Source organism: Myripristis murdjan, chromosome 6, assembly GCF_902150065.1.
Source record: "Myripristis murdjan chromosome 6, fMyrMur1.1, whole genome shotgun sequence".
NCBI classification, from domain to species: domain Eukaryota; kingdom Metazoa; phylum Chordata; class Actinopteri; order Holocentriformes; family Holocentridae; genus Myripristis; species Myripristis murdjan.
Genome location: NC_043985.1, coordinates 15,620,478 through 15,631,777, shown reverse-complemented (window position 1 = coordinate 15,631,777; position 11,300 = coordinate 15,620,478). Strand labels below are relative to the sequence as shown.

The 11,300-nt window shown below is 40.8% G+C and overlaps 1 protein-coding gene across 1 annotated transcript; it reads left to right on the top strand.

Annotated features, from left to right (window-relative positions):
* Window positions 1–531: 531 nt before the first annotated feature.
* Window positions 532–10,295, top strand: LOC115360538 (forkhead box protein P2-like). The gene is made up of 16 exons (XM_030053512.1): window positions 532–687; window positions 2,681–2,788; window positions 4,334–4,420; window positions 5,243–5,414; window positions 6,134–6,311; window positions 6,760–6,864; window positions 6,988–7,075; window positions 7,648–7,731; window positions 8,259–8,342; window positions 8,570–8,759; window positions 8,884–8,954; window positions 9,030–9,131; window positions 9,221–9,342; window positions 9,736–9,805; window positions 9,892–10,034; window positions 10,142–10,295. The coding sequence occupies exons 1-16, from the start codon at window positions 532–534 to the stop codon at window positions 10,293–10,295; spliced, it is 1,914 nt and encodes a 637-aa protein (XP_029909372.1).
* The last annotated feature ends 1,005 nt before the right edge of the window (window positions 10,296–11,300 follow it).

Below are 11,300 nucleotides of genomic sequence, written 5' to 3'. Positions count from 1 at the left end.
CATTTTATAACTTAAAGCACATAATTAGTGTACATTAGTCTGTAGTACATAATAATAATGATTCAGAGATTAACATTATTTTTACTTTTTCTCCTTGTACATTTATTGTGCTGAATATGCTTTATTTTCTGTACGCATTGAAACATATCAACTCCTTACAGTTGTAAGTAACTTTTTGCATGGACAACTGAATTTACGATCCAGGCCGAACTTTATCTTTATCTGTGGTTCTATAAATTGCATCTGCAGTGTTTCTTAAGGTTGGCTGTCTTTGGGGAAAAGCCTTGCATTCTTCTTTCAGTTGTGTGACAGCAACTTCAGAGAGAAATGTCATATTTACTTTTGTTTTTCACTCTTGGTTTGTCCCATTAGCCGGCACCTCATTGAGCAAACCCACTCTCTTTTCTATCATATTAATCCATGACATGTTAGTGTTTTCTTTTTGCTTTGTAATCAGCACTAATGCTGATCTAACACTGCTCTCTGAGTCTTGTGGCTCACTGACTGTTGTCCTGCAGGACTTGAGCTGGAATGCCTGAGTCTCCTCTCAGTCCCACGGCAGCCCGTCAAACCCCAGCCAGCAGCTTCCTCAGTCACACAGATAACGGCACTGGAGAGAGACTAGCTAATGGGGACTCCTGCAGTGGAGTGAGCGCCGAAAACTGGCAGAGTCTCCAGCATAAACAGGTATCTTCATCCTCCTCCTCCTCGTCCTCCCCCTCATCCTCCTCTTCTTCCCTCGTCTCTTCCCTCCTCTTCATAAGCGGGAAATAGAACAGCGTTAGGTAAACAGATGTCAGGAGAAATGCTGCACGTCAACTCCATATTGGACGTCCTCTGACAGGACACCGAACCCACAGCCTGCAGCTCTGTTGACAGTGGCAGGGATTTCATATGAGATCTGATCCGAGTTGGGAGTTGACACGCGGAACTCTGTTTGTCCTTCATTATTACTTTGTGAGGCAGGGCCAGGGAGCAATAATTGTCCACAGACCTAGGCCAAACAGATGCAAGTGAAAGGCAAATAAGCATAGCCCAACATAATTTTATGGTTGTCTGTTACAATTCCTTCCCTGGGAGTCTTAATCTTGGGGATCAATGAAACAACTGAGATAATGGACACATGGTCACCCCACCCCACCCCACCCCCTCCATCAGTGTGTTCTCTCATCTTGTCAGTTTTTATTCATGTTGGTTCCTTTCATTCACTTTCAAAACTTACTTCTGGCCCTCAGCTTGTGAGCATATTCTCAGTCATAAAATGGCATCCTGTTGGCAGTGCTGCACCGATGAAAAGTGATTTAAAAAAAATTATATTAACATGATTACATGTGATAATGTCAGCGACACTAGTGATGCATCCTTGCCTGGCAGGTGTGTGACTCCACTCAAAGACATAATTACACCCTGTGATATTTCCACCCCAAAGCTCTCTCTAAATATTACAAATGAATAGTACTGATGGCGAGCACTGCTTTTCTGTCAGGATACAAGAGACTGGCCTTCCTCCCTAATGCGTTTCCTTTCTAATCGTAGTATCAAATCCACAAGCCACAAAATGGTCATCCAGTACGCTGAAAAGCATCATAATGAAGCTGGCGATATGTCAATGCCTTCTTTAGAGCCAGACGCAATAGCAGCTTCAGGAGTCTAATACACAGCACATGTAAGAGTAAGACATGTCTGAAAAAGCAATGCAGATCTTTATAGAGCCTGCACTAAAAAAATAAAATAATTTAAAAAAAAATCGTTTTTTAACATCTAACTTTTGATCTAAAAAACTTGAGCTCTAATTGATCTTTGCAGTGGAAAATATGGAAGTATTATCCCGAGGGACGGTGATGATGAGGATGACAAATTTGAGATCCCAGATGTTTTCAGTTCTTTCATTATATCCTGCAAGCAGCTGAGATATTACTTTGGCACAGTACCTGACACAAGAGTATTCTGAAACCTACCAAGAGCAAAATCAATTCACAGCCCCTGCGCATGGCCACTGTATGTAGCAGCACACAGCAAGTGAGGTTTTATGGGAAGAATCCAAGGGGCTGCTCCGAAATGAGATGTTCACCATTTGGCAAAAAAGTGGCATGATTGGGCTCAACATTAAAACACATGAATAAAACAAACTCTTCAATTACTAAATAGATTTTTCTCCACCAGTAATCAATCTGCAGCAGTTTCTATAGTATTGTTTGTGCTGTGTGCTATTCCCATTGTCACCGGCTTTTGTTATTCCTCAGTGCAGACTAAATGGACTTGTTTGGAATAATTCAGTCATGGCAATTTCTACAGCCGCTGTTGGAAGATGGAAAGAGACAACCATCCTGTTATTTGTCATTCAATCAGTAACAGTGCAGATCAGTTATTATTCTGTGAGTGTTTGCCGTTATTAATACCCATACACTTCTATTAGGAGTCACAACAAGCATGTAATTGTGTTGCTAATTAACTGGTCAACCTATCTCCCATCTCATTTAGGGTCAATGACACAATCTATCATGACGATGTTCACAAAAGGTTGACAGCGCTGTGTTGTAATTGGATTGGAAGAATTCCCATCCGATGGCTATTACTGTTTAACACTTGATACTTTGCCTCCTCTCGCACTCCCTCTTTCTCCACCCTTCGCTTGGTGGACTGTTATGGTAATGTTTTCTCGTCTTGCTCGTCTTTGCAGCACGTCTTCCGGGCTATGATGGCTCCCCAGCAGATGCAGCAGCTTCTGTCCCCCAGCCAGCTGCAGGCTCTGATCCACCAGAAGCAACAAGCCCTTCTGCTCCAGCAGGTACGTGTCCACTGCTGCACCACCAGCAGCCTCAGCACATCCACGAAATGTCTGCATGGCAAGCAAAATAATAATCTCATTAGCTGAGTTGCACTTCATTGGATGAAGCCAAAAAAATCACTGTTGATGGTAGCACTTCATAATAATGAACTAATAATGAACAAGTCATGAAGAAAACATGAAGAAAATTATTAGTTAATGCCATGTAAACATTTTACAAATATGTTGCAAGTCAGCTATAAATGATTAGTTAATTATGACATATTCATGAACAAATCAGACTTAAGATTCATGGATGCAAAAGCACTTGTCAATGATTTATAAATGATTCAGTAATGCATTTGCACTTATTTATATTTATTATTCATAACAAAGGAACAGGCCAATAATTAATTAGGTGAACATTAACTAATGATTTACTCATGTCATAATTAGTTAATCATTTGTAGGTGACCCATAACATATTTGTGATGTGTTTACATCGTATTAACTGGTAATAATGATGAGGTGAATTCATGTTTTGTTCATGATGCGTCCATCATTATCTTATGTCTTATAAATGACTTGCTAATGATTGTTATTATTGATTCATAATATGTCAACAAATCATTACGTTATCATTTACTAATGATTTGTTTCTGAATATTTCAGAGCTTACTAATCATTTATGGATGACTTACAATATATTTGTCATATGGTAACATAGTATTAACTGATAACTTATCAAAGTTAGCCAGTTAGCCCAGTTGACCTTCCACACGAGCCTAAAGCGTGTAAGATATTTATTAGTCTGCCAAGATCATTGCCATGAATTTAAGAAAAAAGTCATTGTCATTTCTATTTTACATTCATATTTTTGCCATTTAAAATTCAGTGGTTTGCTAACTTTGGATCTGAAAGCATTTTATTTTGGCTCTGCCCATTTGGCTGAATCGGTGGAATTTCGTCTCCGCTATGGCAGCGCTGCCGCCAAGAACTTTTCAAATAAATAAAACGCCAATCTGCTGAAACTCACTGTTCTTAAGTGATTGCATTTTTTTTTTTTTTTTTTTTTTTTTAATGATTTTAGGCCAAAACAGTATGGTATGAGGTGAGGTCATAGGAGGGAGAGTTAAACATCTCATTTCAAAAGCAACTGCTAAAAAACATCTTTCTGTCCTGTCTACATATGGATTAATAATGAAAGTACAGCTTACTGGACAGTGCAGGAAAAGGGCTCACTGGTCCATAAAATAAAATAAAATAAAATAAAATAAAATAAAATAAAATAAAATAAAATAAAATAAAATAAAATAAAATAAAGAATTGCTTTCCTCTGATTTCTTTATGCAGCATTTCTGATCAACAAAAGATTAAAGGGACACAGAAATATTTTACCTCGGTTGTCTTAGCTGGTTTGATTGTGATTCAGGAATTTTGTGTTTTTTTTTTTTGTTTTTTTTTTTACTGCACTTATTTTAATTCCCTTCATCTCATTATGCTGCACTAAATGACTAGGCTATATTATAAAGGTACGCATGCCAAGCTGCACTGCCTCTTTTCTAGCAACATCTGAAAGAGTTTTACAAGAAGCAGCAACAGCAGCTCCACCTCCACCTGCTTCAGCAGCATCCTGACAAGAAAGTCAAAGAGGTATGTGCTTCTTGGTGTTTTTTTGTTTGTTGGTTTGTTTGTTCGTTTTTTTCTCCAGCTCTTCACATAAGGGCTGACCTTATTTGCACGCATATGTTCCAGTGTCCATCTCTTAGTGTTTATTACTGAGTAAAAATACAGTCTCTTTTATATAAAACAGGCAATCTACAACTTTCACTGACCTCTACCAGCGTCAAGGAATTTCATGAGGTGACCTTTTCCCAGGACAGATGACTAGCCAATTAGAGCAGACCTAGTGAAAGGATAATACTGTATCTTATGTGTCTGCTTTGTCGCTTGCTTTTCAGGCTTGAGAACAAGGCCTGTAACAAGGCTTTATAACTGAAATGTTGATAGAGTCTTCAAATGCCATCGAGTGGAAAGTGTTTTGGGTCAAATGATTGGTGTATCATGGTGTTGGTGAACAAACCTATGAAATTGATGCAGATTACATCCGTGTAGAGCTATGGACTAGGAAAATTTTTTACCTAATATTCATAAATAAAGGCCTTTTTTTAAGAGGAAGGCGTCAAATCTTTCAAAAGGCCGACTCTCTGTTTTGATGTTTGAAATGAAGTTGTCCACTTCCTCAACATATAATGTAATTTACTCTTCATACTAGCAAACTGCTGAAGTGCCTTTGAGCAATCCGCATCCCAAATGCAATCATCTGACCTGCGTGTGGAGAGGGAAAGGTAGAAAGAGAATTTCAGCAGATCATCACATAAACACATCCTCTCTCTCTCTCTCTCTCTCTCTCTCTCTCTCTCTCTCTCTCTCTGTCTCTCTCAGCTCTCTCCACAGCAGCTTATGTTCCAGCAGCTCCTGCAGCTCCAGCAGCAGCAGCAGCTCCTCGGGGTGCAGAGACCGGTCCTGTCCTCTCGTAGCCTCTCTCCAGGTCGCCGCTCCATCATTTCATCTCCACATCAGCGCTTCCTTTTCCTCTTACTGTGCAGGCAGCAGCAGCCGAAAGCAGGGGTTCTCAAATTTGTTCGTGAGCACCAGACAGACTCACATCAAAGCACAATTTGATGAGATTTTGCCCCAGATAGGAAGATATTTTGTGGCTGTTGATTTGGTATTGAATTATATAACTACACCGTACATGGTTGGGATCATTTCTAGTGAATTTTGGTGCAGAGCTTAAATTTAATGTGAATGAGTCACTCTTCCCCTGACCTCAAATCTGAAGCTGTTAACCTGTTTTTTTGTTCTGTTTTGTTTTTTGGAGGTAGCTTCAAAGTTAGAAATAAATTTCATGTTACATCACATACATATTTTGTATCTCTTGGTTGTAATCATGCAACATCATGCTTAAGAGAAATCATCAACCTTAGATCCAATTGATTTATTGCTGCACCACTACATCAAATAGTAAATATTTAGCTGTCTTGTGCATCACTTTATACACATTTCCCTGTGATCAAGCAGGACCTATTTGCTATCTTTGCAAATCTTGGAATCTCCAAAAGAATTTAAAATGAAGTTCTGTGGGTCTGAACCAAGCTCGGCTGCACAGCGTGCTTTTATAATGACAAACCCACTAAAGGGACTGGCAGGGTTGAAAAGTCTTAAGTAACCTTCACTGGCTCCAGCATGGTGACCCAGTGGCCAGTGGTGGCTAAAGTTTAGGGTTGCCTTCATCAACATATAAGATAAGAAACGGATAACAGGCGATGTTAAATGTGCTGTTTGCTTTCATGTGTGTTGTAGCTGGCTTCAGCCATGCGGAGCTGCAGCAGATATGGAGAGAGCTGACAAGTGGAATAACAGAGGATAAAAACACAAAGAAGGACAACCTGGACTCTGCCAGTACCAACATAACCCCGGCCAAAACCACAGGGAGACAAACCAATGACCAAAAGCCTCCCTCTCCTCACAAAGAAGAATGGTACGCTCCCTTTGTTCATGCTGTAAACAAGTTGAGAACTCAGCTGATATATTGCCTTTTTGTAAACATCAAAGAGTTGTCATCCGTAGACAATTTTTTTTTTTTTTTTCATAGGGAGCGGGAGGTGTTTGCTTTTGCAGCGAGACTTCACTTTTAATTCCCCCCGGGACAATATATTTTGTTTTGTTTGTTTGCTTTGTGCTCCACCACCTAAAGTGACTTCAGCAAAGAAAAGTTTACGTGCCTACATGTCCCAAATCAAAAGTAAATAGGTTTTCATTTATTTTTCAGCACTCCCCTCCACCTCTCTCTGTCATTCTCTGCCATCTAAAAAGAAAACAAAACACCCTTATATCTGTTTTATTGTTGTTTTGTTCTCGTTTTGCTGGCGTTATCTCGCCGCTGTGGTTTTTAATCATGACAGTTTTGTCCCCCTCTCCTCCTCTAGTGCCGTTAAAGCTGATCGTGCAGCCACACACGCTCTCTATGGTCACGGTGTGTGTAATTGGCCCGGATGTGAGTCTGTCTGCGAAAACTTCAGCCAGTTTATCAAGTGGGTTTCAGCCTGTCCTCATGCATCTCACTGTTGGCATCTTCCTTAACTGTGAGTGAGTGTGGGTTTGCGCTTGTATGCATACTTGTTTTTGGGATTCACCACTCCTGTGTGTGTTGTCAGGCACATTGGTAGTGAACACACTCTGGATGACAGGAGCACCGCGCAATGCAGAGTTCAAATGCAGGTGGTCCAGCAGCTAGACCTTCAGGTAGGTGTGTGTCCTGTAAGGATGTCTAATGACAGAAAAGTTGGAAATGTTGTTTTGATCTGCACTGGAAAAGCAGCCTAATATGGGCCAAATCAAATATCACAATATCTTTGACCAAATACACTGATTGGTAATATTGGTAATTTCATAAGACATTTAAACACAAGAAATTTTTGCTAAACAGTCATTCTTCAAGCTCTCTGTTTCTTCTGACATTTCCATAGCAGAGAATTAGATTTTGGCTGCTCCAAAAATCAAATGATGTGCCACTTTGCTGTTTCAACCTCTGTCATCATTTCTGTCCATGAGCATAGAAACTTATATGTCTCTTTTGGACAAGTTTTGGTGAATTTTCCCAACGTTTCTCCATGCAAAAAATACCATTTTCTTCACAGTCAAACGACGCGTCCCCTCATACACTCCTTTCATCATTGGACACAGAGGAAAACCGTCCTTTGGAAAATTCTGTCTGGTTCACAGACTTCCATTTCAGTAACCTGTGCTCCACAATTTTGTTGTGACACGTTGAACTCTAAAGCATCTCTGGCTTTCTTCTTCTCTCCTCTCCTCAGCTCTCGAAAGAACGAGAGCGTCTGCAAGCGATGATGGCTCACCTGCATTTGCCACCTCTAGAAGCTCAGACGCTCTCCGCACCCGTGAGTGTACAGTCTCCACAATCTGAAATGTTTGCTGACCCATGCAGACAACAGGTAGATAGTGTGCAGGAATAGCTGTGTGAACAACACAGCCAAAGCAAATGGGCTGCAAATTGTATGGTTCTTTAAAGCTGTAAGCAACATTACTGGCAATATGCTGTGGAGTGTGAAAATAACACCTCTCTCGTTGCTAGCTCATCTTCTCTCGCCTATAGTGTTTGTGTGTGCTGATGAAGACTTTGTTGGCCTGTAATTGGAGTTTAGCACTGTGACCTGGCTGGCTTTTACAGTTGGATGAGCTGCAAAAAATATGCTGTCATTTTCTTAGAAACAAAGAACCGCCATGGTAAACGTTGCTAAGCTTCCCGGGAATGGTGTATGCTTGCATGAGATTAAGGTCACAAACATTTGACACCACTCAAAGAACTGATGCTTTCATATCAGACACTATTATTTTGTGGACATCTCCCTCCTTTAAAGCCCAGTTAGAAAACTCCTTTTTGAGCGTGATTCACTCCATAATGCAGGTGCTGAGCTCTTCCTTTCCTCACGGTGCCCAGCTGTTGGTACCAGATGGCTGCCAGTGTGTCTCAGACAACAGACATGCTGCGGTAATGGGGAAGCTAATCATTTGTTAATCTTGCAAATATTGCACCATAATCACAACACTCACCAAACAATTTCACCCTATAATTAACAATAATTGGCTTCCTCCCTCTTGTGATATTAGCGGAATCACCTCTCAGGAAGCGAGTCGAATCGCTCTGTTACACTCTGTTTCCTTTCTATATCAATCTTTCCTTTGTTAACTCGGCCTGCCTCTTTGTGTCACTTCTAGCTCGACTCGGCGCAGAGTCTGTCCGTCTCCAAGAGCCTGCCTTCGGTGAGCCCCCCTGACTTAGCGCCCCCACCTCTGGCCCCTGCCAGCCCCCCATCTCAGGGGTTTGGAGGAGCCTCACCCGGTCATACTTCATGCTCTGGGGCCATAAGACGACGTCATCACGCCCCAGTAAACTCACTGTCCCCAGGTAAGTCGTGTTTGCAATATGCTCAGACATTAGATAGGTTGATATAAACAGAAAGACAGAAAGAGAAGTGCTTATTGCACATCAGCCATTCCATTTCCCACTGTTTTGTCTGGTTTTCTTTTAGAAAATGAATATGAGCTCTACAAGAACACTGACATCAGACCACCTTTCACCTATGCAACACTTATAAGACAGGTATGATCGATGACTTTGATTAAAACTGAATGGAGACATGTCAGTGTGCCACAGCTGTTTTGTCTCCGTCCACAGGCTATAATGGAAGCGGCGGACATGCAGTTAACCCTCAACGAGATATACAGCTGGTTCACACGGACATTTGCTTATTTCAGGCGTAACGCTGCAACTTGGAAGGTATCGGATTTAACTCCGTGATTTCAAACTTGGTCATGCCACATTTTTTTCCCCAGCGATTTCCCTCAAACCTGTTTTCTCTGGGTCAGAACGCAGTGCGCCACAACCTGAGCCTGCACAAGTGTTTTGTGCGTGTGGAGAATGTGAAGGGCGCCGTGTGGACAGTGGATGAGGTGGAATACCAGAGGAGGCGGTCCCAGAAGATCACAGGGTACGGTATAGCTGTTGTAATGCAAGTGTGCAGCGTACATGCCAAAACACAGACCCCATAAAATCTACGCGATTGTTTTATGAATATAGGAATTAATGGAAAAATAAATATGGCACCAGTTTAAATGAATATATAAGTTAGTGAATGAATGAATGTATGGATGATAAATATGTTTTCAATGAGTATGGCAACAGTTTCAAGGCTCGAGTACAACATCCTGATAATTTTTTAATGGAAGTCATCAGATTGAATCATTTCTCTTCACAACCGACCTTGCCTCTAACTACGCCTGTTGTCCTGGGTTGTGGAATACATACCAGATATTGATTATTTGCAATGCATCTGAAATTTATGAGGGCATTTTGACATTCTGGTTTTGCTTTTATTCTGCAGAGGTCCCTCTTTGATGAAAAACATGTCCTCTAGCCTCGCTTTTGGGAGCATTCTGAATGCTAGTTTACAGGTGAGAGGGCTGCATTTCTGTATGTCAGTCAAACATCTGCAGTGTTTACACTTAACTCTCTTGTACTTGACAAACGCTGTTTTTAGACGGCGCTGGCTGAAGCATCTCTACCAGGATTCAAGAAGGAGTGTGGAAGCCGAAACTTCCTGAGTCAAATACAGGAGAACAGGTCACCTGACTTGGACAGCGGCAGCCACATGAACGCAGACTCCTCTCCACGAGGCCACCAGTGAGTTTTGGCTTGACACGAGCTCTATGAAACGCCATTTTAAAAAAAAAAATCAGTGAAATGGCTGAGGTGCTACAGGAAATGTCTCTGGTTTTCGCCTTCTGCAGGTTGCTGTTTCTCAAAGAGGAAGCGCTGAATTTAGAGGACCAAGAGCCTCAGATTTGTACCATAAAACCACCCAGTCTGCAGCAGGACATGACTGAAGCCGCCGAACAGCAGCTGTTTGACCTTGAGGGACCCCTGACACTGGTGGGGTCTTAGACGTGATGCCAGTTACCAAGCAGAGGAGTAAAAGACTTCATTGACATTCAGGGATGTAGTGAATGCAAGACCAATCCAGCTTGTAATTTGTAATACAGAGTTTACAAACCATCATAAACGCCTTGTCTTGCTTATAAGATTTATGGAGCAAAAGCCCATAAACATGGAGCTAATCTGAATTTTTTCTGGTTCATACCTTTGATAGTTTCTTGCAGTTTCTCACCTGATTTCGGTCAGCTCATAGTCAGTAGCTCATAGTCTGCCCTTCATTTATTGTATTGCTACATCGCTGATGACAATGACAGTACACACAAACTGCTAAACATCCTCGGAAAACTGAGGACAGTTTTAATGACTGAATGACTGCAGTTTGCTTCACATGCTGACTGACAGATTAGCGGAGAGTAACACCACCTCTTCTTCCAGCTTTGTTTATGTCCATATAATCAGTCTGAAGACATTTTCTTTAAAGGCTCAAATTCATTTAATGAAGCCAGATGAAAATGAAGTTTAAATGTTTTGAACAGTGGTGCGATTTGTTCATATTTGGACAGGCATGTTTCATCATTTTCTTTGCTTTATTTGACCCTCGCTTACCTACATATTAAGATTAAAGATCATTAAAAATAGCTTTGCCTTTATTTTATTTTATTCAGTCATTGTTGGATTTTTAGAGGGACCTAACCAAGATAAAAAAAACATCATCACAAGCACTAAATGAGTGAAACAGTATAATCCAAAAAAAATCCCAGATTGAGGTTTGAAAGTCATTTCCAGTAAATGAAGACTTATTTGTTTTGAAAGATAGAGAGAAGAAATGTTGTTTTGTTAATTTGTCGTGACACAAATAAGAGATCAAATCACAGTATAGAGGATGAATGTGGAGTTATAGCCAAGAGGAGCTGTTTTTTTTTTTTTTTTTTTTTTTTTTTTTCTGTGTTTGGCATCTGTGAAAACATGCATAGTTTGTGCTGTGGCTCTCCTTTGTTGTCTTTGTACATAGAA

Coding starts and splice junctions, on each gene's coding strand:
- LOC115360538 (XM_030053512.1), top strand. CDS start 532: ATGCCTGAGTCTCCTCTCAGTCCCACGGCAGCCCGTCAAACCCCAGCC. Junction 6,312..6,759: donor TCTCCTCACAAAGAAGAATG/GTACGCTCCCTT, acceptor CTCCTCCTCTAG/TGCCGTTAAAGCTGATCGTG. Junction 9,806..9,891: donor TTCTGAATGCTAGTTTACAG/GTGAGAGGGCTG, acceptor CGCTGTTTTTAG/ACGGCGCTGGCTGAAGCATC.